The 26689-nt window shown below is 55.8% G+C and overlaps 2 protein-coding genes across 8 annotated transcripts in view; one reads left to right on the forward strand and one right to left on the reverse strand.

Moving 5' to 3' along the window:
• ZFYVE28 (zinc finger FYVE-type containing 28) overlaps positions 1-20624 on the reverse strand; it is a 72805-nt gene extending 52181 nt beyond the window's left edge. For 2 of the 3 annotated variants that reach the window (XM_074320295.1, XM_019711496.2), the window contains exon 1: positions 19555-19661. Coding sequence is in view for 1 of the 3 variants with exons in the window: in XM_019711498.2 (XP_019567057.2) it covers positions 20361-20399 (39 nt within the window). In the remaining 2 variants the exon portion in view is untranslated. Of the gene's footprint in view, positions 1-19554; positions 19662-20360 lie in introns of those variants that run through there. The other variant, XM_019711498.2, reaches the window with a different exon arrangement.
• Positions 17073-26689, forward strand: part of CFAP99 (cilia and flagella associated protein 99) — a 39856-nt gene continuing 30239 nt past the window's right edge. The window contains exon 1 of one of the 5 annotated variants that reach the window (XM_074320330.1): positions 17073-19296. Coding sequence is in view for 2 of the 5 variants with exons in the window: in XM_074320314.1 (XP_074176415.1) it covers positions 19798-20299 (502 nt within the window). In the remaining 3 variants the exon portion in view is untranslated. Of the gene's footprint in view, positions 19297-19723; positions 20300-20813; positions 21131-24316; positions 24423-26689 lie in introns of those variants that run through there. The other 4 variants (XM_074320311.1, XM_074320314.1, XM_019711501.2 and 1 more) reach the window with 4 other exon arrangements.

Genomic DNA, 26689 nt, shown 5'->3' on the forward strand with positions numbered 1-26689 from the left:
CAACTTCCATCCATTAATCCTGTGAACTTTCCCAGGCAGCAGCTCAGCGCAGGGCCCTACTGCACACCCTAAGGTGAAAATGACCATGGTCCTGGGTCCTGCACAGCGTGTCCAGCTGCCTCAGCTCAGGGGCTGGGGTCACGGGCCGGGTGTCCCGGGCTCCCACACCCCAGGTCACGTGGTGGGGAGGGGCCCCAAGAGTCCCTACATCCTCCAGGCGCGTTGAGAAGAGGCACTCCCATGCCCCTGGGGAGAGTCCAGGTGCTCTCTTTCAACAACTCTCCGGTCGCTGCATCACTGCAGTACAAGCACCAACAGGACAGAGGACCTTAAAAGGACAGAGCCCAGAGCCCGCTGGAGAGAGGCAGGGCAGGGGCCAAAGGGAATGCCTTGTCCAGAGGGGGTCGGGTCGTTCTCAGGCCTGCATTTTGTTTACTGTGCTGGCGCTGCTCTAGGACCCTGTGCAGTGCACCTGCCTGGGGTGCCGGGGCCCACATGCGCCCCTCGACCTGTCCCTCCCTCCTGGCCCTGATTCTGACGGTCCTCCTCTGATGGCCCCCCCCCGGGAGCAGGACGGCACCCGTCCTGGCCAGTGTCCATGGGTGGTGGATGTTTCTGTCTGCAATTTTCCTGCAGATGCAGGGTCCAGGTGGTTCCACCAAAAGAACACGGTGCCCCCTACCTGCCAAAGTACCCACAGGAAAGACGACTGGGGCCTTGATACGGAACACGGACAAAGGTGTTTCCATCACACAGGTGCCGAGTCTGGTTCTTCTTCTTGTTCAAACCTTGTTCAGTTTTGGGTCCCACTCCTCACAGGACAAGTGGGTTGTGAGAGGACTTGGAGCTGGAGATGGGGGAGGGGACTTGGTCTGGGTGTTGAGTGGGGAAGGAAGGGGACAGGGAATGGGTGACAGCAGGGAGAGGACAGAGGAGCCTAGGGACACACGGTCTGGTGGCTCTGGCCCCCAGGCTGCGCGGGACGGGGCCTTAGGGATTCTCAAAGCCTGCAACCCTCCTGCCCCTCACTTGTATTGTGACTACTGTTCCCTTTATAAATAATGCATATGACACTGAGAAGCACTTGCCTTGCACGCTGCCATCACAAAAGGCATAGGTCAGAGACAATCAAGACGATTCCATCACTCTTTAAAAACAGCTTCCCCCAAAGCACATCCGCTCCCGCCCATGTGTGGTTTTACCAGAGGATGAAAACTATTTGCAAAATAGTCCAGCAAGAGCCTGTACTTGGTTTTTATACATTTTTAGAGGAAAAAATATAGACAGATGTTCCGGAGGCAGGACATACGACAGAAGAGAAGCAACTGAGTGTCTGCTCAGAAAAAAACAAGGAAAGGAGTTGCAGGAAGATAATCCAGGTGCAGACTCTTAAGGCAGAAAATACATACACGGACACACAATGAGCCCTTTCCACAACAGCAGGCAAACAATTAACCTTCACGTGAGGTCCCACAACAGCGGTAGAAGCTGCCCATCCCATGGGCTCTGCACTGGGCGCCTGGAACTGTCATCCCTGAGGGCACAGACCCAGTGTCACAGGGACTGTTTCCTCTCCACAAGTTTAAGTTTATACTGCCTGGCCGTATGCCCCCAACAGCGTAAATAGGTAAATCTCAAAACATTTAGGTAGAGTCAAAGAAGCCAGACCAAAAACGACCTGGGTTGAGTCTGTTTACACACAATTCTGCGGATGCACACTCAGCCTGACCACAGAGCAGGTCAGCGTCACCTGGGGGCAGAGGGGCCAGGCCACTGCTGTCCTCAGTCGCGAGGCCAGTGCGGGGGCCTCCAGGACGAGGTCCTAGCTCAGAAGAGCCTCCTCAAAGATGACCGTACCTCGACAGAGGGTGCTAAACACCAAATCAACTTTAGGTATTATTTTTGGTTGTAAAAAGCACAGAAGTTCTGAAAAGTGTAACGAGGAAGGTAGTCACCCCCCAGAGCTGGAACACTGTCAAGCCCTGGTCTCCCGCCAGTGCGAAGCTGGGAACATAATTCATCCTCACTCACCCAAGCCCCCCAGCAGAGGAGCCAACCCCTCGAGGCAGGAAACCCGCACTCGTCTGTCCTGCTGGAATTTCACGGTCCTCACAGAACTGTCACCAACACTGTTCCATTCATCCTGAAAGCTGGAGCCGACCCTAACACCACAGCGACGTGCCCACAGGTCTTCGGAACACCTGACTCTGAACAGCAAAAGGCAACGTTCATACCCTACATGATGATATCTGTAGAGTCACATGGAGCCTGTCTTGCTCCTAAGTTCAGCACCTCCATCTGGAAGAAGCCAGGGACGACCAGGGTGCAGTTACACAGAAGGAACCAGAACTGACGCAGACATCTCTCAAAACGAAGGCCACTTGCAGCAGCCGGCAGCTGCTCAGACGAGGACAGACACCTGTCGGAACCCCGTCCTTAAGCAGGTCTGTGTGCTCCTAGGGGAAGCGGCTCTGAGTATCTATGACACAAATCCAGAATTTCAAGTGAAAATCAAGTGTATCCACGGAGACCCAGACGTCAGACCACGGCTGCATGCACCTCTGGGCAGATACTGGCCCTCTTTCTGCAAAGGTTCTCAGGACAGTTGTCACACCCACACTCCACGGGCCTGGCTCCGGCCGGATGGGCCCGGGGTGTCTGCTGACCAGGACAGGCTTCCAGACGAAGGGTGGACAGAAGTGTCCTCACACGTCTCTTTTCCTCACTGTGCATGAAAATGCTAACTTGAGGGACATGAACATGAGCTTAAATGACCAACATGAAAGTGTGTCAGTCACGAGCTGTCTGCAGTGGGCCACCTCATCCACACCCCTCACACGTGTCCCCACCATCCCTCACCGCCACTGTGGCAAACTGTGCTGTTGTGACACCCCCAAAGCCTTGAGGAAGATGGCTTTCTCTTCTTACCCCCAGGCAGTCATTTTAAAATGTTATACTTAAGTCACTCCTACTATTTCAAGCAACTTTGCACCAAATCGGGGGTTAAGTTCTAACAAGGGCCAAATCACCTGAGTCAGTCTTCCTGGCTGGCTTCAAAGACGCACCCCAGGGTCACCTTCCATGGAGGCCCACCCAGCTGTCCCCGCAGCTGGAGATCAAACGCCCACCTCTGAACCCCAGATGAAGTCACAGCTCGGTGGCCGTATGGAACGAATCACCCCATGGGGTGAGACCACCCCAGGCTGGGCACAGCGACCACCCAACATTGGACCTTCAGATCTCACCAGTGAGGAGCCCACATCCAGACGGGGTCAAGAAAACATGGTCTTCAGCAGCAATACTTCACAGCTGCACTGAGACTTCGTCCAGAGAAGCTGGAAAGGCTGCGGGCACCTGAGAGGGCCCAGCGGACTACCCTGTCCTTAGAAAAGAAGTCCACACAGAGCCTGGACGACCCCAGGCACACAGCCCCCACCGCAGTGCCTGGCGGGTACCCGTTGCCAGCGCCCCCTGGCCCCTCGCCTCAGGCCATTCAGAGGCCTCACAGGTACCTGGAGATAGAGACACGGAGCCCGTCAGAGGCTCCAGTGGCCATGAGAAACCTCAGTGCAGACCAGCTCGGCCAACGGGGCTCTTCCTCCCCTGGGAGTGGCTGTGCTCAGTCCTGGCCCGCTGCCCTGCTTCACCCTCTGCCCAGAGAACAGCCCCACGCGGTAAATGCCGTCTGCTCCCCCCAGCCCTCCCTCTAGCCTTCCTGCCTGATGACCAGTCAGTGCCCAGAGAAGGGCTGCTCAGGACAGGGGTGCTGGCCGTGAGGATGGGCTGGGGTGCCCCTCCATACCTTCAGGACCCTGGCGAACTGGAAGGCAGAGAGCAGCCGTGACGCTTCGCTTCCCCGTGCTGGATGGTGTGTTCCCAGCACCCGACGCCCAGGAAGTGACTGCCCATGATGCTGGCAGCCGTGCCATGAACCATCAGGCGCCACCCAGGAAAGGTGTGCTTCAGACAGCGTCTCCGCCAGCTGTCTCAGCTGTTCTCCTGACCACCATGGGGCGGGGGGCAGGCACCAGGGCCGTCAGTGGCTGGCTGGGACTCGCTGTGACATGCTGGGGCTCCCAGGTCCTGAAGTCAAGCACGTTCCTTGCCACATGGCCCCCCGGTGACAGTGCACAGAACCCCGGTGGGGTTCACACCACTCTGAGCCCGTGCTTTGCCACCCACCGGACAGCCTCCTGGCCTGGGGTTGTGTGCCACATACACTGCCAAATACACAGTCGAGGGAGTGCACCCCGCCACATTCACAGGGGCCAGAGACTAGACGTGGAAACTTAGGGGGACAGTTTTAGAAGCAGGCTGCCAACCCCATGACCTCAGCTCTCTAGTCAAGAAAAGCTATGACTGCAGATTGTCAGGGTGGGCACGCTGTGTCCCATGGCTCATCTGTACCTTTAGTGAAGTGACAGTCCCCCCACTGACTCCCGGGCACCCCCAGTGGGCCGGACTCCATCCCACCCCGTAAGCACTGTCCTTCTTCTGCTCCCACAGCCCTGTGTGCGATGTCATTGCCAGCCGCATCTGGAGGTGGGAAACTGAGGCACAGAGAGGCCAAGCCACTGGTCAAGGGCACGCAGCTGCAGCGTGGGGCTGCAGAGTCCCGTGCAGGCCCCGTGGGTGGCCCCGCCACGCCACTGACCTTCATCTTTCTTAAATGTGCTGGTAGCGATGAGTCATCATAAAACTAAATTTAATCTCTTAAAGCTGCTCCCTGTGCACTTTCCAAAGCAGCCCCTCAGCAGATGGGCAGTGCAGGGGCGGGTGAGGGGGCAGCGGGGCTGCCTGCCGGTGCGGGGTCCCCTGCGGGCGATGACGACGACGACAATATCTCGGGAAGAGAGGCAGGCGGTGGCTGCACAACACACTGAACACACTAAATGCCATGGACTCCTTCTCTCATGTGCCTGAATTCCACCTTAATTAGAAAAGAAAAGGAACGTCCTGGGGAAGGCAGCTCCTCTGAATGGCACCCCCAAGAATTCTGGGGACCTTGGTCTCGTCCCCCAGATGGGCAGCACCAGCTCATCCCTCCCTGGCCAGGGAATCAAATGCTTTCAGTGTATTCTACATCAGAAACAAAGTGACCATTGAAAATGGACCCCAAAGTATAAAACAAACAAAACTCTCAACAGAAGCTCAGTAAGGTGACATTAGATTTTCTCACTTGTCCAAGCCTACCACGTGTGTGATGTGGGACTTTGTTTAAGGCAGTGTTGACAGGCAAGTCAGAGGGCATTACCCTGCAGTGAGGGCGCTAACTCCCGGGCGCTGACAGGACCCCGAATGCACTGTGCTGACCAACGCCCCCCCCACGCCCCCCAGAAGCTCCGCCCTGAAGCTGAGTTCAGCAGGAACCTCGATTAAGGCATTTACAGAAATGCAGACACACGTGTCCACACGGAACCGGTCCTGGAGTTCCACGAAAAAGCTTTTCCCTTCTTTCCAGGTCCAGGCAAAACCATGGCTCTTTCACTCTTAGTGTCTTGGAAGGAAGGAAAGCGGCAAAGCTCCCCCTCAAAGGACCAAAGTCTGTGTCCTTCTCGCCACCAAAGCGTCTTACTGATCTGGCGAGTAGATTGATGCTTACCAGCAGAGCCCCGAGGAGGGCACCCCAAATCTCACAGCCTGCAGGAAACGCCCCCACTCTCCTTCTCCCCCTCTGCACACAGAACACGTGCCTCCCCCTTGCTAAGCACAGAGCAATTCGACTACATGAAAGGCTTGTGCTGTTTCACACATGCTATTGGCCACACTAATTTAAAACCCCCAGGCTGGGAATTCTCTGGAGGCAGCAGGCCCTGGGCTACACAGGGGCCAGGCCACAGGCCACACAGCCCACAGGCCACACAAGACCCAGGCCACACGCCACACAGGCCACACAAGACCCAGACCACAGGCCACACAAGACCCAGACCACAGGCCACGGGCCACACAGCACCCAGTCCACACAGACCACAGGCCTTGGGCCACACAAGCCCTGGAAACCCCTACTTCTCAAATCTGCAAAAAGTTCAATGGCGCAATGATTACTGTGAATCGCGCCATAAGCACCCACGAGCCCACCAGCCACCTCGCATAGGATACCACACGTGACCCACGGCCCCAACCCGCTCCCCCGTCCCCACAAAGCGACCTGCGCCCCAGATCCTGACTCATACGGCTCCTTTAACGCAGCTTGGTTGCTGCCATATGCGGTCCTCAAATGTATTTTTGGTTGTTTTTAACTCTATAAAAAGGATGTCATGCATATGTGATATTTTGAGACTCGCTTTTGATTTGTCACATCCTGTGCACTCTGCCTGCAGAGTGACTATGCTACAATGGCCCCTGGTGTGGAGCCCCACAGGGTCCCGCCACACCCCCCCAGGTCATCCGGATTCTTCCGGGTTTCTATTATGCAAGCAGATTCATGCACGTTCTCACTCGTCCCAGGAGGCAGGTACTACTTCCCCATTGCTGCTGTAACAAACCGCCACAAACTTAGTAGCTTCAAACAACCAATGTGTTATTTTAGAGTTCTGAAGGACAGAACTCCAGCATGGGTCTCACTGTCTAAACTCCAGGGGTCGGCAGGGACACTAGTTTCCTTGTTTTTTCTAGTGTCTAGAGGCCACCATTTTCTTCAATCCATGGCTCCTTTCTCTGTCTTCAAAGCCAGCAGTGGTGTATCTCTCAGACGTTCTTCCATAATCACAGCTCTCCCTGACCATCTTCATCTCCCCACTTCCACCACTAAAGACCCTGTGGTCACCGTGCCCCCGGGATAATCCAGGACCATCTCGCCATTTCAAGGTCAACCGATTAGTGACCTTGGCTCCACATGCAACCTTCACTCCACTTCGACATGTAACCTAAGCTATTCACAGGCTCCAGGGACTAAGACGTGCACATCTTTGGGGCTGTGATTTGCCTGCTACTGGTGGCATTTCTGAGTCACGCCAATCCATGTACCTGCAGCCACGTCTCAGATCCCAGGGCCGGGGCCGTCTTTGTGCAGCTAGCAGAGTGGGATGAGGTGGGTCTCGCCACGGACTTGAGGTCCTGTCCCAGGACTGGGCTCCTGAGTTTCTCTCCACAGGTGTTTGATGTGTGAGGCGGGTCATGGCCTGTGCTTGGGTTACAATGGCTCCAGCTCTGTGCACACAGCCTGAAACACACCAACTCCATCTTTCTAACCAAAGGAAAGGCTACAGCTCACAGTCTTAAGATGGTGGTGACACAGGGTCTGCAGTCATGGGACCAGTCACATGCTGGGTGGCTTGGCCACAGGTATAGAAGTTTCAAGTAAGAGGTGTCCTGGCTTGGACATCAACCGTGGTGCCAGCAGGCGGTCACTGTGCTCCACCCTCCAGCAGACCTGGCACCCAGCGCCTCGGGTGGCACCGAGCACGTGCTCCACGGGAACCGGCCAATGAAAGACCAGGAAATCTCTTCCACACAAGGGCAGGGCCAGCACTCGTGCGCTCTCTGACCGTCACATTACTAACCCAACCTCATTCAGCTGGAGAAGCAGGACCCTTCCTCCCAGGAAATGGACGTGGGTGCATGCAGGCTGCCGGTGCGAAGCCCCTTTTGTTCAAGGACTGGAAACACCTGCATCCAAGGGAGTAACCCTCTAACCAGTGCGAAACGGCCAAGTTCCCATGTGCCGGGGCCTGGAAGTCGGGCCGCACCCAGTCTGCGGCCCCCAATCACTGTCACTGTCACTGAGCCAACAGTGAGTAGAGTCAGAAGGAGCTGCAACTCCAGTTCAGTGTTTTCTTTGGTCGAGACTTTAAGAAGCTAGTAAGAGAGATTCAGACATAATGCCTAACAGTTCATGAAAACTACTTAACCACACTGCTGCTTTTCCAAGAACGGGTGACAATGAAAAACGCAAAAGGAAGCCTTTTTCTTAAGCACTTGATCCATGGCTCTCGTCCTCCGAAGTTTGGAGACCCATAGTTCCCAGAGCTCCGGTGGATGGTGTCCCATTGCACTGGCTGGAGTTGAGACACCTCATCGTCGTCAACCTGGGGCCAGGGCTTCCTGACATTTATTCCCACCCCAGCTCTTCTGCAGCCAAAGTCACCAAGAATGGCAGGCCAGCAGAGATGGCCAGGCCCAGCGCCGGGGGACACAGTGCTGCCCCGCAGGTGAACACACACACCAGGTAACCATTAGTGACAGGAGAACACGGGATACGGGATGGCCGTGCAGCAGGGGGAGGCCGAGGAGGGGCCCTCTAGGTGACAGCAGGTGTCTCAACCCCAGCACTGCTGACATGCAGCCTTGTGGGACAGTGAGTGGCCAGTTGCCGTAATGAGAACAGCCTGGGGTGGGGTAGGGTGAGGGGAGAGAGAGGGGACCAGCTGGGTGCTCCTGCAGTGACCCAGAGAGAGGATGGTGGCTGGACACGGAGATGTCAGAGAGGGTCTTTTTCCAGAAACATTCTTTTATTACTGATTATTTTAAATCGCAGTAACACACATAACATAAACTTACCATCGTAACCATTTCTAAGTGCACAGTTCAGTGGCGTTAGGTACACTCACACTGCTGTACGGCCAGCCATCACACCATTACAACCGGACGCTTTCCATCTTCTGAATCTCTGTCCCCATGAAACACCGACTCCCAACTCCCCGCTCCCGGCACCCACCATCTACTTCCTGTCTCTGTGAATTTAACTGCTCTAAGTACCTCGTCAGCGGGATCATGCATATTTGTCCTCCTGTGACTGGCTTACTTCACTGAGCACAGTGCCCTCAGGGTCCATCCATGGTGTAGCATGTGTCAGGATTTCCCTCTTTTTTTTTTTTTTTTAAAGATTTTATTGAGGAAGGGGAACAGGACTTTATTGGGGAACAGTGTGTACTTCCAGGCTTTTTTTCCAAGTCAAGTTGTCCTTTCAATCTTATTGTGGAGGGTGCCATTCAGCTTCAAGTTGTTGTCCTTTCAGTCTTAGTTGTGGAGGGCGCAGCTCAGCTCCAGGTCCAGTTGCCATTTTCTAATTGCAGGGGGCACAGCCCACCATCCCTTGCAGGACTCGAGGAATTAAACTGGCAACCTTGTGGTTGAGAGGACGCGCTCCAACCAACTGAGCCATCCGGGAGGCAGCTCAATTCAAGGTATCGTGTTCACTCTTAGTTGCAGGGGGCGGAGCCCACCATCCCTTGCGGGACTCGAGGAGTTGAACCGGCAACCTTGTGGTTGAGAGCCCACTGGCCCATGTGGGAATTGAACCGGCAGCCTTCAGAGTTAGGCGCATGGAGCTCCAACCACCTGAGCCACCAGGCTGGTCCCAGGATTTCCCTCTTTTAAGGCTGAGTGATATCCGTACCACATTTTGCCTACCCACCCACCCATCAATGGCACTTGGGTTGCTTCCATCACTGGCTAAGAGGACAATGCTGCTGAAACACAGTGCACTCCTGGAAATGTGTCTGCAGGGTTGGCTGAAGGTGGGGACGTACAGGGAGAAACCCGGAGGACAGTCACCTTGATTTCCGGTGTGGCCTGGAAGCTCAAGTGACAGAGATGGGAAGGATGGGGAGGGCGGGAAAGCAGCCTCACGTCCAGGTGGTGAGATGGACATGCCAGGGTGTCCAGCACCCAGCAGCGGTCAGGGCTGCGAGCTGCGTGACCGGCAGGATGGCTGCCACGTCAGGGAGTCAGGAGGGTGGAGAGAGGCCAAGCAGAGGGGTGCACTTACTCGTGGAGGCTGAAGAGGGGAGAAGCGGCTAGTGAGACTGGACAGAGCCCAGGAGTGTGGTGTCCCGAAACCAGGGAAAGAAGGGGTTGAGGAGACGAGGACAACAGCTACAGGGCCCGAGGAGGGAGCGGCTCAGGGACTGGGTTCTGCGGAGGGATCCGGGGGCCACGGAGGTGGAGCTCCAGCAAGACGGCAAGTCAGGGGGGCAGGGGGTGACCTGGCTGCTGTTCCAGAGAGAGGAGGGCACAGCAGGTTTCATCTCCAGGGGAATGATCTAGAAGACTGGGAGAGACCGGTGTAGGACACGGAACAACACTGAACAGGCCAAGGGGGTGAGGTCCAGTATATAAAGGGGGTGAAATGCAGTGCAGGGAGGAGACTAGCCACGAAGACGCACCTACAACCCCCCACCGTGTGCTTCAGGCCTCTCCTCCCACCTGGAGATGGAGCCTCTCCCGTCTTCTTGGCTCTGCGCTGGCCCGTGACCTGCTGAGACCGAGAGAACGTAGCTGGCATTACTGTGTGATTCTGGGCTGGCCCCGCGCTCTCTTGGAGTACTGTCCCTCCCCTGGACCACTCTCACCACCACAGAGAGAAGCTGGCGCAGTTGCTGAGACGTGGGTGACCCCGTGGATACGGGTCGCTGTCCCAGAGCACGGCCTCCGGAAACCCAGACAGGCCAGGACTACAGACCCCTTAACGAGCCTGTGCTCCTTCACAGCAGGAGTGGTCACTTAACTACTGTAATGTCAACACCACCCTCTCCACGTCAGTCTGCTTGGGCTGCCATCACAGGACACCACAGGCCAGGGGCCTGGAACAACAGGCACTTATTGTCTCACAGTTCTGGAGGCTGGAGTACAAGATCAGAGGGCCAGCAGTCAGCTGCTGGCAGGGGCCACCTCCAGCTTACAGATGGCCACCCTGTCACTGTGACCTCACGTAGCAGAGAACTCGCTGGTGTCTCTTCTTATAAGGACACAGTCCTAGTGGATCAGGCCCCCCCACCCTGAATACCACATTTAACCTGAGTTACATCCTAAAGGCCATCTCCAGGGGGGGTTCTTCACATGTGAATTTGGGGGACACGATTCAGCCCACATTCCCCTCTTTAACCGTCATCCCACTGCTAACAGAACTTTCTAAAAGCTCCTTTTGTTGCACTTTGCAAGTCTCAGCAATTCCAGCATTGAGTCGTCCCCATGACAGGGTTGGAGGTCCTCAAAGCTGTCTTTGGTTACACGGTTAGACACCCTTCCTGTTTTGTTCTGTTTCTTTAATTGATTTTCTTTTTTTTTAATTTTTATTGGGGAATATTGGGGAACAGTGTGTTTTTCCAGGACCCATCAGCTTCAGGTCAAGTCGTAGTTTTCAATCTAGTTGTGGAGGGCACCACTCACTGGCCCATGTGGGATTCGAACCGGCGACCTGAGTGTTACGAGCACTGCATTCTAACCAACTGAGCCAACCAGCCATCCCAGGCCATTCCTGTTTTTACAAAAAGCTTAAACTGATCCATAGAGACAGAAAGCAGGCCAGCATTCGTTCGGGGTGGGGGCAGGTGAGAGGCGGGAGGGGAGGGGGTCCAGGGGTACATTTGGGGTGGTGATTATGTTCACTGTCCACTACGGTGATGGCTCCACAGGCGACTACAAATGTCAAACATTCCCAGCTGCCCACTTTAAATATGTGTAGTCTATTGTTAGTCAAGTATACGTCAGTAACACTGTTTAAAGGCTAAGCTTTCTTTTACAGTTTTTCTTTTGAGGTAACCAGATCCCCGTGCAGTCACGGGAAATAGTAGAGGGGTCCTGTGTCCCTCACTCCGGCTCCCTCAGTGGCAACATCTTGTAAAACCGCTGGACGCCCCTGTTACTGGGACACTGACACAGAGACCACCACCTAACTCAGGCGCCTGGAAGGGGACCCACTGCATGTGGCTTAGTGTGACACAAGCCTGTCGCGCTGCGATGAGGCCTTGCCATTGCATGGCCTTTCACTTCTGGCACCCTCCCTTCCAGGTGTTCCCCATCTGTGACAGAGGAGTCGGGGTTCTCAGACTGTGTAAAGCCCCTTCTCCGCCTGACAAGCAGCTCTTTGGGGCCCTCCTGAGGTGGCACATCAGACCTGGCCCGGGGTCCCCGCAGCCACCCCATGGCCCAGTCCATGCTCTCCCAGGGTGCTATGGTAGGGCCGCCCATGCCTTGTACACTGGATAGGCCCCAGACGCTGCCGGAGCCCCCGCCTGGCCCACCCCTGGGGCCCAATGGCACAGGTGTGGACACAGGCTCTAGATGGTGCACCCGAGACAGGAATTCTGGGCCTTGGTTCCTAGTCTGGAAGTGTTTATGGGTCGGAAAGCAGCCACTGCCAGTGCCCCAGCATGTGTGTGCACCAGCGACACAGGAATGGGAGAAGCCGTCACTACGGGGCAGAGTGGAGGACTTGCAGTCCTACCACAGCCTCACTGGGGCTCGGTCCCACAGGGGGCCACCCTGTGCATCCCAGGCCCCAAGCGGGCTCACTCCATTTACGTTGTCTGAGACCATCAATATGTGTGTGATTATTTCTACAGCTTTATTTCTTGCTTCTAATTTACTGTGTTTCTTTCCCTCTTCTCCCGCTCTGGCTGGACCGGTTCCGTCCTCTTTATTCTTTTCTCCCTCCCTGGTCCAGAAGTTACTCATTCTGTCCCCGTCACCCTAGTGTTCACCCTGGGTTAATTCACACCCTTAACTCCCAGTCTGAAGTCAGCTAGCACGTCACCCTTATCCAACCACCAGACACCTGAGGACCACTCCTGGTGATCCTGCCTAGGGCCCTGCTCCCCTGCTTTGGGGCTCCTCTGGCCCCATCACTGTCCTGGTCCCCTGTGCAGTAACCGCTACCTCGCTACCTCGACTAGCCCACATCCGACCACTGCCTCCTGCCTCCCCCTCCCACCTCCTGAGCACCCATTCTCTGGCCTGAGTTCATTTCCCAGCACTTCTTCAAGGATTTGGGGTGGAGACTTTTCATCTTCTCTGCAATGGTCTTCCATTTCACGCTCCCCTGCAGGGAGCAGCCCAGCTAAGCCCAGGACACCACCTGGCCTCCCTCCATAGTCCTCAGCCTGTAGCCCATGCAGCGAGGTCTCCGGGACGCCCCTCAGAGGTTGGTGTCTGCAGGTTCACGCCGATGTGTCCGGCTGTATTTAGTGCCACGTATCCCGCTGGGGACCTAGGCTCACTGGACCCCAACACAACAGCAACTCAGGAAAACTCAGCCATGAGCTGAAAGCAGCCTCTCCTTCCTCTCTGTCTCTCGGCCTTGAGGTCCCATCAGATGCCCCTAGGACACCCCCCACCCCCAGCCCACCCCACCGGGTGCAAACCTCTCAGGCTGCCTTTCCCTCCAGGGTGGCACGCTGGGCAACCTCCTCCAGCCCTCCAGCTGTTGCACGCATTCCTCAGGGCTGGTGTTCGCTTTTAGCTGGTAAATTCAGTGACCGTTTCATCTCTAGGAGTTCCATTTGGCTCTTGTTTACAAGGGGCTGGTGTCACCCCGTGGTTCTGTCTCCCGTCTCCTGGATTGTCCTAAACCTGCGTGCCAGCATCTCTCCGTCATCGGTCCTGTCCACGCTGTTGTTTGCTGACTCTTGCTCAGGGAAACCACTTTCGCATGAACTGTGTAACTTCTCACTGTGAACTCCACCTACAAGGTGTTTTACTCGCATTTTTATCTGCCAAGCTCCCAGATGACTCAGCACCAACCAGGAACAAAGTGTCATGTCGTGTTTTCTCAGCCCATCACCGAGGGCACAGCTTTATGAGTGAAGCCCCTGACGCCCTCAGCTTGACCCCAGACTCAGCCCTGGCCCCACAGTCCCCCTTCCACTCCCCCAAACCCCCCCCCCCCCCATAGCATGCCCTGGGCCACCACCAGGAGGGCGCCCCTGGATGCCATGTCCCATCCACCACCAGGGGGCAGCGTTGACAGCCCTCCGGAGACCGGGGGCTGGCCCTGTGGATCAGTGGAAGTGACACTGTGCAGCCTCCCGGTGGGGCCTCGAGGCGCCAGGCCCCTCCAGAGACACAGCCCTGACATCTTTTTACTCAGCTGCAAAATTTCTTCTCCCTTGAATATCTCAAAAAATGCTGTAATTCTCAAAAAAAAAAAAAACACTCAAAAAAACATTAAAATTCTGTTTTTTAAACTGAGGAGAAATTCACATAACATACAACTAACCATGTGAAAGTGTACAAGTCAATGGCATTTAGTGCTTTCACAAAGTTGTCCAACCATCACCTCTCTCTTTTCCTTGCCCCAGAAGGAAACGCCACACCTCTTAGCTGTCATTCCTCATTCCCCAGCTCCAGCCTCGTACCTACTTTCTGTCTCTATGCATTTGCCCATTCTTGACGTTTCATATAAATGGCATCACACAGAATGTGGCCTTTTGTGTCTGGCATCTTTACACTTAGCATCACGTATGCACACGTATCTGTGTTGTAGCACGTGTTTCATTCCTTTTCGTGGCTGAGTAATATTCCATTGTGTGGACAGACCGCATTTTATTTACTCATTCACTGTTGCCGCATATTTGGGCGGTTCCCACCTTCTGGCTATTATGAATAACATTGTTGTGAACATGGGCGTACAATTTTTAAATGCGTCTGACATTTAAGTAGTTGATTCTCCTTTTAGACTTTTCAGTAATTCTAATAACCTGAAAAACAATTGGAAACATTCTCAAAAACTACAAATCCAAAGAAAAAAATGACTGCCCGAAGACACCATCCCACAGTGCTAACCCATTTTCCCCAAGAACCCATGTGCCACGGTGGGGGGGGGGGGCACGGTCAGAGAAAAAGCGTCAGCTGAAGCAAACCCTACCACAGCAGAGATTTACAGAGCCCCCCAGGCAGAGCTCGAAGGACCCCCCTCAGCCATGAAGGGAGCCCCACTTGAAGTGCCCCCAACACCCCCAGCTTACCCAGCACGAAAACAATGAGAAATGGGAGAGTTTCATAATGCTTACTGTAAGAAGGAAAAAACCATTCCATTCATCTTAACCAACTGCTCTACATAAATTACCATAATATGAAATGTTCTATTCTACTTCTGCTTAATCTATTCAGATCAGTTTTTAAAAATCCATTCATTTTTGTCTTCCTCCTTCAAACACTTGAATTGCCCATCACTATCTAAGTTCCTTTGCAATCCAACTGTGAAAAGTACAAAAGTAATTGTTTCACCAAATGAAACTCCTATAAAAACTGATGACAGCACCAGTTCCGCCCCGAAGGAAACTCTGCCAGGTCGGTGGTGCTCATGGACTCCAGTCTGGGGTGTACAGACCTGAGTTGAAACCCCATCCTGCCTCTTCCTGGCTGTGAAGATTCCAACCAGTTCACACCGCCCTCTGAGACCTTGTCTGTAAAACAGGATACATTAGGATAGTCTGAACGCTAACAAGCACCCCAAACCTCAGTGGCTTAACCAACAAAGGTCTATCCCCAAGCTGTCATTTATGCCAGCCCCTTTCCCCTGGCACCTTCACCACCCATGGCCCTGGAGTCCTCTCTTGGATCTTGAGCCTCCAGCCAAGGAATAGGGGACATGGGCACAGCCACAGGAGGGTGGCTTGAGAGGCCTGAGGGCTGGGCCTGACACCGGAGCCCCACTGCTTCCCATACAGGCAGACTGTTATTATTCATCCCTGTCACTACTGTTTGCAGCTTGTCACCCAGCCCATCAGAACACCTGAGGAGTCCTGAGTCAGGGTTTGTTCCCGAAACCCAAGCACCTGACACGCCACCAAAAAGAGGTGAGGGGATGACCCTGTTGAGACACTTTGACTCTCAAAATGACCTGGTAGAAGTAACTGGAAGCTGCGATGGCCTCTGGGACTCCATAAAATACCCCACGTTTAGTTCTGTATTAAGTGCACGCCCTCTGCGCGGTCCACTGGTAACAACAGCAGTCATTTGTTGAGGTTCTACCATGAGCCTCGGATAGAGATGGTCTCCTCAAATTCCACACAGCAGGTCCCATCACCCCCACTGACAGACAGGGAAACTGAGGCCCAGGGTGTGAGTGAGGATTCTCACCCAGGCCCTGGAATGGAAGCCGCTGCCGCCATGCCTGCAGCTGCACACCATTTAGACACATGAACCATGGCAGGCAGCAGATAGAACGGGAAAAAGCTTCAACCCCGCCCGCAGCATCCCAGGTATTCACTGTCTGAACGGGAAGCAGCTGACCGCCACGCACCTTCGCAGGGGCCACACAGCACACCACTTAAGGACTGTGGCTACACAGTGCTGTCAGCGCAAACAAGAAAACCACGGCCAGATGACCATTAGGTCACTTAGGACTCTTAGACGTGCACTTCCACACACTTAAAACAAGCATATCTGTTGTTCTGGGAATTGCTGCAGCTTTAGGAGAGGCACTAAGACATCCTGAAATTACCCCACAGGCTTCCCGCTCCGAGTGGGGGGCAGTACGCCAAGGCCCTGGCTCCCTCCCTGCCACGCCAAGACCAGATACACTAGATGAGGCTTAAAACTCCCTGTCTATGACTCGCCCATTTAACAGAAACTGTGTCATACATTTGCCGGAAACCCACTACTCTGACTGCACAGCACAGACCCCTGGGCGATGGCAGCAGAGCTGGCAGAGACACTAATGCCCACCATCTGTTTGAAGCTCAGCCTCTCACTTGCCCTGCAAATGCCAATTGGGGCTAGACGTTAAGGCCCCACACACTCTCCCCCAGCCACAAAGACAAACACAGCCAAGCCTAGGGAACGAGCCGTGAGCCCCTGCTGAGTCACTGCCCACCAGGCTTCAGAACCAGGTGGACTCAGAGTCTCCCATGTACCCACAGTAATAAGGCTGCTGCATCTGAAGGGAGAGTTCTGGGAGGGGTGGAGGGGCAGCCAGAACTGGCAGCAGGGAGGGAGGGGCCCCAGTGCCTTCTGAATTCAGGGCAGAGCGGGGTGTGCTGGACCAGCCACGCCTGCTCTGACTCAGCATTGCCAAGCATCCCCAGGACTTCCAGAGCCCCAGTCCCTGCCAGGCACCCACCAGGAGAGGGAGTTGCCCCTGGCATCACCTCTGCGGCCAGGCTTTCTGGAACCCTGGCTTTCCAGTAGCTCACCTCAGAGAGAGACATGCTACTGCAAGGACAGCCGCAGCCGCAGCTGGGCACTTGGAGTTCATCGGCTGGAAATAAATCAGTTAACAGCCACGCTAGAAGTTAACACTAGAATCCCAACCCCAGAACAGTGTCTGCCTGGCATGGGGCTCAGACAGAGCTCTGTAAGGACAGCATGGCTGAGGGTGGCCGTCACCCAGCATGTGGTGGTCCCCATTCAGCAGGACAGCAGCACCCACCCACCCATCAATGCATCCTCAAAGGTGGAAAACACAAAGTCATCCTGTGCCATTAATTCACATGCTCTGTGAAGATGGCAAAAGAAATCCCAGCCCGGTCCAGTCAAAGGTTCCCTTCCCTCAAGCCAGATTTCACCCTTCGGCACAGTCACCAGGTTTCAAGAAGAAAGTGATAACCCAGCTGGAAACACAAGTATTGATATTTTTGTTTCACATGAAGATGCCAACTGTTTTCACCCTTTAAAGTTAACTCTTTCTTGGAAAGGCTTTCCCGAAACAAAAGCAGAAAAAGTATTTCAGCACCATCACAAAACAGAGCAGGCGGATACGCTTCCCACACACAGCCTTCGCCAGGCACCATGCAGCCCCGATAAGACTCACAGATCCTGAATGCTTTGCATGAAGAAAAATCAACGTGGTGTTTAAAGGACTGCCTTCAAGAAAATAAATGGAAGTGTGAGAGCCTGCAAATGTCATTTTAATGTTAAACTATTGTGTTATACATCAGACTTATTCTTTTACTCAACTTAGGCAGTTATTAACGACTCAGATATGAAAATTATCGTGTCAGATAAGAATTTTTTAAAGCATTTCCAAGTGCTTCTTAGAGTTACTAGAACAATGAATATTTTTGGTTTCAGAACATTTTCCACTGCACTGTAATGAACAAGACGTTCAGTGTTCAGTTTTAAACCAAAGCAGGGATTAAATCAAGAATGCAGTTTGAATTGTATATCTATCTAAACACAAGAGTGAAAAAAATCCTGACTGCCGGCGACAGTCGCCCCCAGCTCACACTCAAAACGTCAACTCTTCCAGGCCCGGAACCCAACCAGGACTTGTGTCGAAATGTGTTAAATTAGACAGGATGAGGACGCACACAATTCCATTCATGATCCCCAGCAAAAATCGGAGCTTCGCTTTGAAACGTGAAAAGCTACTGGGGTGACCTAACATACCCCAACCCTTCAAACAATCAAGATATTTAACTCCAAAGATAGATCTCAAACAAGGGACTGCCCAGCGTCAGACTGACAGACCGCAGGGCACCGCGCCCAGAAAATGCCACACCAGACACAAAGACCTCAGATGCAGATGTGTCTCGAGCCCAGGGATCAGGGACAAGTATCAGACAACATGACGAGAGATGACAGGGAAGAAAAGGAGAGGATCAGATGGAACACCATCCCCTCCCATCTCCTAAAGCGTATAGCTTTGGGCCGAAGCACTGGGATTGCTTAATTCACCGACTGTCCACCTCGCACAGGTCAGCCCCTGGAGCTTGGAAGGGCGGCAGCCTGCTAAAGAGGGAAACGGAGGGAGGGGCTCAGTTCTCCGCTCTGGGGCACAACCTCAAGAACAGTATCATTTTCCACTTTTAAAGATTTTCCCTAAACCGAAACAGGCATGGTCTCTGAAGTTACCCAGCTAGTGATGACACAGTCCACAGTTCTTCTCCTTCCCTTCCAGCAACATAACAGTGAGGCGATCCTGGAAACAAGGTGCCTGGACAAAGGAGGCAGAGCCCCAGGACCCCGCCGGAGTGTTTCCTGAGATTCCACAATGTTACTTGACCTATGATACATTTCCTTTCTACCTGGCCATTTGCCATTGACAAAATAATGCTGCTGCCCTCCCCGCCTCCCATGACCTTTTGACAAGTGAACTTAGTTTTTCCTTAACTGCTGACAAAAGTCACACAAACAGAAAGCTGCTCCCCTGCAGAGGCTGCCTGCCACCTCCCCCTGGCAACCTACACAGAGCCAGCAGGCAGGACTGAGCCGCCTTGGGGGACTGAGCCCGAAGAGGGGCAGAGGGCCAGGCAGAAGGAAGGCAGCCAAGGGCAGCGAGCGGCCCCACACCACACGCGGGGCCGGGAAGCACCAGGGTCGCCACCACCAGGGTCGCGGCCGGGAGCCACCACCACCAATAAGTAGCTGTTCCATGACAGGAAGATCGAGTGGGGTGCTCCTGGAACGAAAGAACCCGAATCCCCGCTGGGTGAGGCCAAGGCCGGCACCAGGCATCTGAGCCCTCAACCCAACACTCCCTGGGAGAATTCTCCCACCGCGGAGGTCCGAAGCCCTCCAGGTCACAGCTCGCTCCAGGACCCCGGGTGCCCGTCTTCCAAACGGACCTGCTGCCTCCCCGCACCAGGAGGACACGAAGTTGAGGAAACCCCCCACCCAGAGCGACCACCCACGGTGGGGGAGGGGAGCTGCGAAGGGGAGTCCAGAAAAGCGGTCCGCCTGGGGAGAGGGTTGGGGGAGGGGCGGTTTCCCTGGGTCCGTCAGCAATTTCGCGGCCTCGGATGTCCGAGGGCGCCCTTTGGTCGTGCGGTGACCCCACCCGAGCCGCAACTCCCCAACCAAGACCTGGGCGCCGGGGCCCTTCCGCTGCGCCGGCCCCGGACGCAGAGGATGCGCCCAGGACCCTGCGCTCGGCTCCGGGACACAGCCTACCCTGGCCCGCTCCGGCCGCAGCTGACACGAGCCCGGGCGGGCGGCGAGGACGCAGCGCCCGCAGTGCGACTTGCGCAGCCGCCGAGACGCGGGGCGCGCCACCCAGACCCCGACCCCGACCTCGCGCCGAGGGTGTGCGCCACGCGGGGGGTTGGGGGTGCGCACTTTCGTCCGCTCAGCCCTCCCACACTGGGCAGGACACCTGTCCTGCTGCGGGACAGCACGGGTGGGCATGGGACAAGGATGGGGACGCCACTGGCCAGAGCGCGGGTCGGTCCTGGTTCGCGAAGGCAGGGCTGGACGGCGGATGGGAATCCGCTCTGGACACAGGGGCCCCGAGAGAAGAAAATGGGGTTTTCTCCAGAACCTAGGGGAAGTGGGGAGGAGTCTGCCCCGGAGAGCAGAGGGAGGTGGGGAGGTACATTCCGGGCCCAGGATAATGCGGGCGGGGGGAGACAGAGGGGAATGAGCGCGTCACATCAGTGTAACTGCGAGGATGGAAAGGTCCTTCCGGGCCCAGAAGTAGAGGTCTGCTTTGGGCTGCGGGGCGGGGCCGCCAGGTGCGAGCAAGACAGGGATGGGGAAGGAGAGGGGCCACTCTGGCCGCGGGCGGAGGTGGGGGAAGTGCACCCAAGCCCGACCGTGAGCGCGGAAGGGTTCGTCGTCGACCGGGATGGGGCTCCCCTCCTGGACACACCGTCCTCGCTTGGCCGGAACGGGGACCCGCCGCAGGGTGAGGGCGACGGTCCGTGCAGTGGCGGGGTGCGAGAGGGGTCTGTCCCGGCGGGCCGGACGGGGCCGCTCACCTTAGGTTTGTACAGCCACTTTCGGAACCTGTGCATCATCGCCGCGCCGGCCCGGCCCGCCCCGCGGCCCTCCCTCCGCCGCGCTGCGCCCGGGCCCGGCTGCGGCGGGCGGTCCCGGGGCGCCTGGCCGGCGGCGGGCAGGTGCGCGTGCAGGTGCGCGGCCTGGAGATGCTCCGCGAGCGGCGCGCGGCGCAGACCCGCTGACAGCGGCTGGCGGACGGGCTGACGCGGCACGGGGCACCCGCTCCTCGCGGCTCGCTGACACCCGGCGCCTGGGCTGGCCCCCGCCGCCCCGCGCTGCACATGCGCCGAGGCCCTCGAGCCCCCTGCCCGCCACCCGCCGCAGAGGCTGCCCAATCCGCTCGCCGCGCCGCGCCGCGCCGCGCCCCGCCCGAGGCAGGCTCACTGCCCGAGGGCGACCCGTGCGCCTGGAGGGGCTGGAAAACTACAAGTCCCGACGGGCATTGCGGGGGGCGGGGCCCTGCGCGCGGTGTTCTTTGCTGTGCCGCGGGCGCTGTGCATTCTAGGGATTGTAGTCTTCCCGCCGACGGCGCCGGAGCTAGTCGCTGGTTGCTAGGCGACGCCGCCCAAACGGCACTCCACCCCCCACGGTTCCCCCCCTCCGGGTGGTTGCGGAATCCAGGCGGAGCAGGTGCGAAGTAGGGGACCCTCCCAGGTATCCTAGTCCCCTGGCGTCCGCTGGGCCTGGCAGCCCCAGCGTGGGAAGACGAGAAGGAAGGTGCAGGAGCGCCAACGGAGCCCGCCGGCAGGTACGAGGGAGGGAAGAAGTGGGACCCAAATGGAGGGGCGAGGCCCGTTCCCTCAGCACCCGCACCTTCCCACCACCTGGAGGCCAGTTCCGTCGTCCTTGCTTCCCGAATCTTTTTGCTTTCGCTAACCACCTGTTTGATCTTCCCAGCCCTTGGATTAAAGTTAACGGTGGGGTTTTTTTGGTGGTTTTTTTTTTTTTTGGTTTTTGTGTTTTTATCGCCACAATAACCGGTACTTTTAAACAAGATATTCGCCCGTATTCACTACTTTCCCCAACGGTGCCCTAATTTGGATCCATAAAAACAATCGCCAAAATCTGAGAACCTATTATGTGCCCAGCAGACAACTGGAAACAAGTATGTGGTCTCACTTTAAATTCCCATTGTCAGCCCAGGAAACTGAGGCATGGAGAGGCTGCCGTGCTCTGGCTGTAGGAGGGGCATACAGAGGAAGGGCAGGTGTGCCCTGCCTGCGCCTACCCTGGTACTTTCCCTGCCCCAACCCAGCACCATTTTTCTGGGTGTTGTGAAATGTGCAGGTTTAGGGTGCGGGAAAGGGAATAACGCCTCCTTTGACAGAGAATGTGTTCTCTGCTGCTCATGTTGCCACTGGCCTAGGGGCCAGGTGCTCAGATGGTCTGGACTCCCAGACCCACTATTCCATTCAAGTCTGGGGAGGGCGGGCGTGCAGGGTTTCCCTGTGTGCTGGTGGTCATCCATGTCGGTTTTTGAGTACGTGACAACCTGGAGTTGTTTCTTATCTCCAGTTCCTCTCAGCCTCTTCTCTCCTGAACCCACTCCAATCAGATTTTCACCCAACCCCTCCTCCGAGGCTCTTTATCCAAGTCATCTTTGACCCTTTTCCTAAACCCAGTGAGCAAAGCTCAGCCGCATGTCCTTCTTGAACTGTCAGCAGCAGGTGACCAGAGAGTGCCCAGCTCCTGGACACAGCTTCCTCACTTGCTGGGAAAGGATTGTACTCCGCCTCCCACCCCCACCCCCCCATGGCTGCTTCCCGACCTCCTAACACTAGAGCCCGGGACTTAGTCCTTGGAAGCACCTCTGTCCATCCCCTCCCTGGGAGATTTCCTGCTGTCACATGGTTTGATAAACAACCATCTCCCTCTTCCCCCCCCCCCCAACATTTCTGGAACTTACATCTCCAGCCTAAACCTTACCCTGAGATTCCAGACTCTTATCTGTTGCCTGCCAGTTGGGTGTCTGACAGCTCCCCTCAAACTCAAGTGCGCTCTCAGTCTTCCCTTGTAAAGCCTGCCCCTCCCCCAGCCACCTTTTCCAGCATGAGAACTCAGGGCAGACACTGGGAGACTGACTGTTCTCTGTGGGTCTGTCTGGCTGACTCCAAGGCCTGAGCTGCTGCTGCTGCTGGGGCTCCTCCTATGCTTCCCAGTTTGAAACTGTGCTCAGGGCAGTGGGTATATCAGTTAAGATTGGGTTTGGTTGTGTGGAATGAAACATCAGAGTCCTTGTGGCCCAAACAAGGTTATTCATGTTTCCATAAAAGAGATCCATGGGAAGGCGATTCTGGGATGTATGGCAGCCCCAAAAAGTCATCAGGGACCTGGCCTTTTCTCGCTTGCTCTTCTTCCATCTTTGACATGTTTCCGCACAGTCTAGGATGGCTGCCTAAGTTCCTGCCATCACCTCCTGAGTCCAGGCAGCAGGATGGAAAAGAAGAGTAGGCCCCTTCCTTACACTGAGACTTTGTGAAAGTCTCACACCCTGTTGCTTCTTGGCACACCCAGCTACCGGGAGGCTGGGAAATGCCATCGTTCCGTTGGGCAGCAATAGGCACAACTAAAAATGAGGGGTTTTGTTAGGAGGAAAGGGAGAGTGCTGATTGAAAAACAACCAGCAAAAAAAAAAGAAAAAGAAAGAAAAACAACCAGTAAAACCTGCCGGGTGGGCCTGTACTTTAAGCACAAGCCGTCAGAGCATGACTTGGCAGAAATCCTTAGGAGACTAGCTTTAATCAGAATTAAAAGCCAGGAAAAGGATATATTTTAATTAACACACATTTGGGATCTATGTCAGTGGAGCCTCTCTGGTGGTTGAAAGCATTGAACTAGTTTGTGTCTAAGAATTTAAATCTCCTCGTGGAATCTCGTTTCTGTCTATAGAGGATTTGCTAAGAAAAGAGAAGTGTTGGTCCAGCCCACCTTTAAAGTTGCCTTAAATATGAGACAGTCAAGTCCTAATTAGTGAAGTTAAAAATCAATACCAAAAAAAAAATCAATCCATGGGAATTAAACCCCTCTTCCCACATGTATACTTTTATACCACTGAAATAAAGCTGAGGTGCTGAAAGCATCCTTCAGAATTAGATGGACATGAGTACTTATTTCCTACCCAAAGACGTAAGTATTTTGATAAAGTTCATAGGCTGGTTTCCATGGGAATGCACAACTCAAGCGTCTCTTTTCCTGGTGCCCACCCTCAAGATGCAGCTGCTTTGAACCAGAGTTGCAGGAGGGACGTTCAAGCCCAGCCTGGCTCCGCGGGCACCTCTGTCTCCTGCCTATGGCCCCTGCAGACTCCCCTCTGCATCCTCCCCAGGCTCACCCACTCATTGCTTCGGGCTCATCCATCTGGTCACACTCGGGACTGGGGGAGGGCCTGGGCAGTTGTCTTGCTTCTCCTTGACTGCCTCACCACCAAAGGGTCCCTTGGATCATCCTTTCTCCAGAATGTTCTGGCTCCTGCTACACCCACGCAGACCACCCACATCAGATGCAGGACGGATGGACCTGGTTCCTCTAGGCTGAGCCCAGTCCAGGGCACACACTGGAAGGCAGGTTGAGGCCCCGCCCAGAACAGCCCCCTATGTGGCCGCTCGGGATAGGCAAGAAAAACTGCATCTCAGCATCATTTCTGTAAAAACAGACATTTTACGGACGTTTATTCCTTTCCTGTGAGCTCCAGAGGGTGTGGATGCTACTTTCCTTTATCACGTTGGCGTGGGTGCCTCTTTCCCACAGTTGGGGCCCACCCTGAGAGGTCATAGGGGTCAGACAGAGCCTGGGAGGACTTTAGAACCCAGCCTGGGCTCAGGGGGCTCACACAGGTAGCAAATCCCCCTGTGGGGATGGGGAGTCTGACCCCCAACCCAACCCCTGGCTCAACACGGTTTGTTCTCTTCCATATTGACTTGCTTAGTCAACATTCTTGTGGCATGTTATTTTCCAGGTAATTGTGACCCTAAAACTGAACTCTGTTGAACTGTAGCATCTGCAGAAGAAGGGCTCGAAAATGCACTAAGATAGCCTTGAGGGTAGGTCTATCCTCGGATGCCAAAGGTGTCTTTCAGATTGAAACTAAGAACACTGCTTAGGGTACTGGGTCCTTCTGTACATTTTCACAGTCCATCATTCATTCCCCAGACATTTCAACCCCTGCTGGCTGTCAGCTCTGGGGTAAGGACCAGGGCCTCAGGGCTGATAAGGCAGGTGCTGTGTAATGGGACTTTGGATAACTTCAGAGGAGGCACAGAGAAGGGAAGAGCTGAGGGAGCAGGGAAGGAAGGCGTCACAGGTGGTGATATTTGAACCGGGCATTGAGGGACACCTAAGAGCTCAGGGAGAGGAGAAAGGAGAGCATTTGAGGTCAGAGGATACATGTGAGGGGCTTCGGAGTCAGTAAGAAGCCCGTGTGGATGGGAGAGGAGGGAGGAGGAAGGCCCCAGGGACTGTGACCCCAGGCTATGAAGGGTGGATGTGCTGAGGCCCCACGGGGCCCGGAGGTGGGCGAGAATGTAGGGGATTTGTTAGCGATGGACGGGTGCGGGGAGACTCCCCTGACCTGACCACTTCTCCCCAAACCGTCCCCACCTGCCCCACCTGCCCGGCCCAGGCTTAGCCCTACACTGTCCAGTCCATCAGGAAGACCTGCCTGGAATGAAGGTGGGGTGGGGGGGGGGCTGCGTCTGGGAGACCTGGTGACGCCCCATGGCCTCTCAGCCCTGAGGCTGGGGCAGAGGGCTTGTGTGAACACAGGAAACCCGTTATGAGGGGCTCACCCCGAGGGCAAGACTGCCCCCAGCGCCCAGAGCCTTCCCAACTCCGACCGCCCAGCGAGCCCTGATGCCAGAGGAGGGGTGAGCAGTGTGGGGAGCGGCTCTAGGCCTTGAAAAGGCCCTTTGTCCATCAGCCACACTAGGGCAGAGACTGCGAACCCCGGAAATAGGGCCTTTCCAGTCCTCCCAGAGTCAGCTTTCCTTCCAGGGGCCCAGGCCCAGCATTCCCTCTCTCTGAGGGCCAGGCTCCGAGGAGGGGAGCTAGGAGTGGGACCTGGGCAGACACTGCTCCCTGAGCCCAGACCCCCACACCTCCTGTGCTGCCTTGGGCTCACCAGGGATGTCTGGGGTGTCTGGGATCGTTTTCCTAAGGAGTGAGCGGGAATGGGACAACGAGACCCCAGAATCGGGCCTGCGCATGAGGGCTGTAGGCCTCTGTCCGGACAGTGATGCCACAGCCAGAGTGGGCAGGGGAGGGTGGTGGATCCAAGCCAGGGTGGAACCACAAGGACGAGGGGTGGGGCAGGGCAGAAACCCACCCAAAGGGGGAAGCAGGGACAGGGCCCAGGCTACAGGGTCACGCCTTGCTGCCCACGATCGCACCTGCTGTGTAAAACCCAGGGCTCACAGACGCTAAACCAGCAGCATCCACAGCCTCCCAAGGCGCTTCTGCACCTCCCACACCTCTGCCTCCTGTCTACCTCCTCAGTGCCCACCTCACTTGGCCCTGCCTGTCAGAGGGTGGGGACTGCTCCCATATCCCGCCAGCAGCCCCTGGCAGAGCAGACAACCCACCCCATGGAGCCACAGACAAGGGGCTGCTCTTTTGTGGAAAATGGTGTGTGTCCTGCTCTCCAGGTGGCCCATCCCTCCCTGGAGCCCCTGGTGGCGTCTGACCCTCATTCTCTTTAAAGTGATGGGAGGGAAGCGGAGGGAATCAACCAGCCCGGGGGCTGCTATCCAGAGCCATTCCAGCTTGTTGGGGGTGGAGGAGAGGTACCCCCGCTGTCCCCAGGACATGAGATGTCTGGCTTTGCCAATAGCTGGTGGCCAGGGAGGCCAGCACCATGGGGCCCAGGGGGGTCTCAATCAGCATGGAACAAGAGAGGGGGAATGGGAAGGGAGCCCATCATGGGCCCGGCCATCCCCCTCTGAGGGCAATTTGGGGGCCACCTGTTAGATCCAGTTCCTGGGGCCCCAGCCCCACCCCAAGCAGTTTCTCCAAGGTCCCCCAGAGGGGGTCCTGGGCACGCCAGCCTCCTCCAGCTCAGGTGTCTCCAAAGTTCTCAGAGCCTATATGAGGCCTGGCCACCACCCGTTGTGCTCCCTCTCTAGGTCTTGGTCCCTCACCTTTAAAATGGGGGTGTCGAACCCGGTGACGCGAGGTTCTTCTTGCTCTATCCTTCTGTGATTAGGTCACACACACACACCACCTGTCCGGGCAGGGCTCCCTGTGTAACCATGACCAAACCCCAGCTGGGCTGAGGGGTGCTCTGATGCCAGCTAAGAGGGGCCTCACCCTCTAG

Source organism: Rhinolophus sinicus, linkage group LG02 (genome assembly GCF_036562045.2).
Source record: "Rhinolophus sinicus isolate RSC01 linkage group LG02, ASM3656204v1, whole genome shotgun sequence".
Lineage (NCBI taxonomy): Eukaryota > Metazoa > Chordata > Mammalia > Chiroptera > Rhinolophidae > Rhinolophus > Rhinolophus sinicus.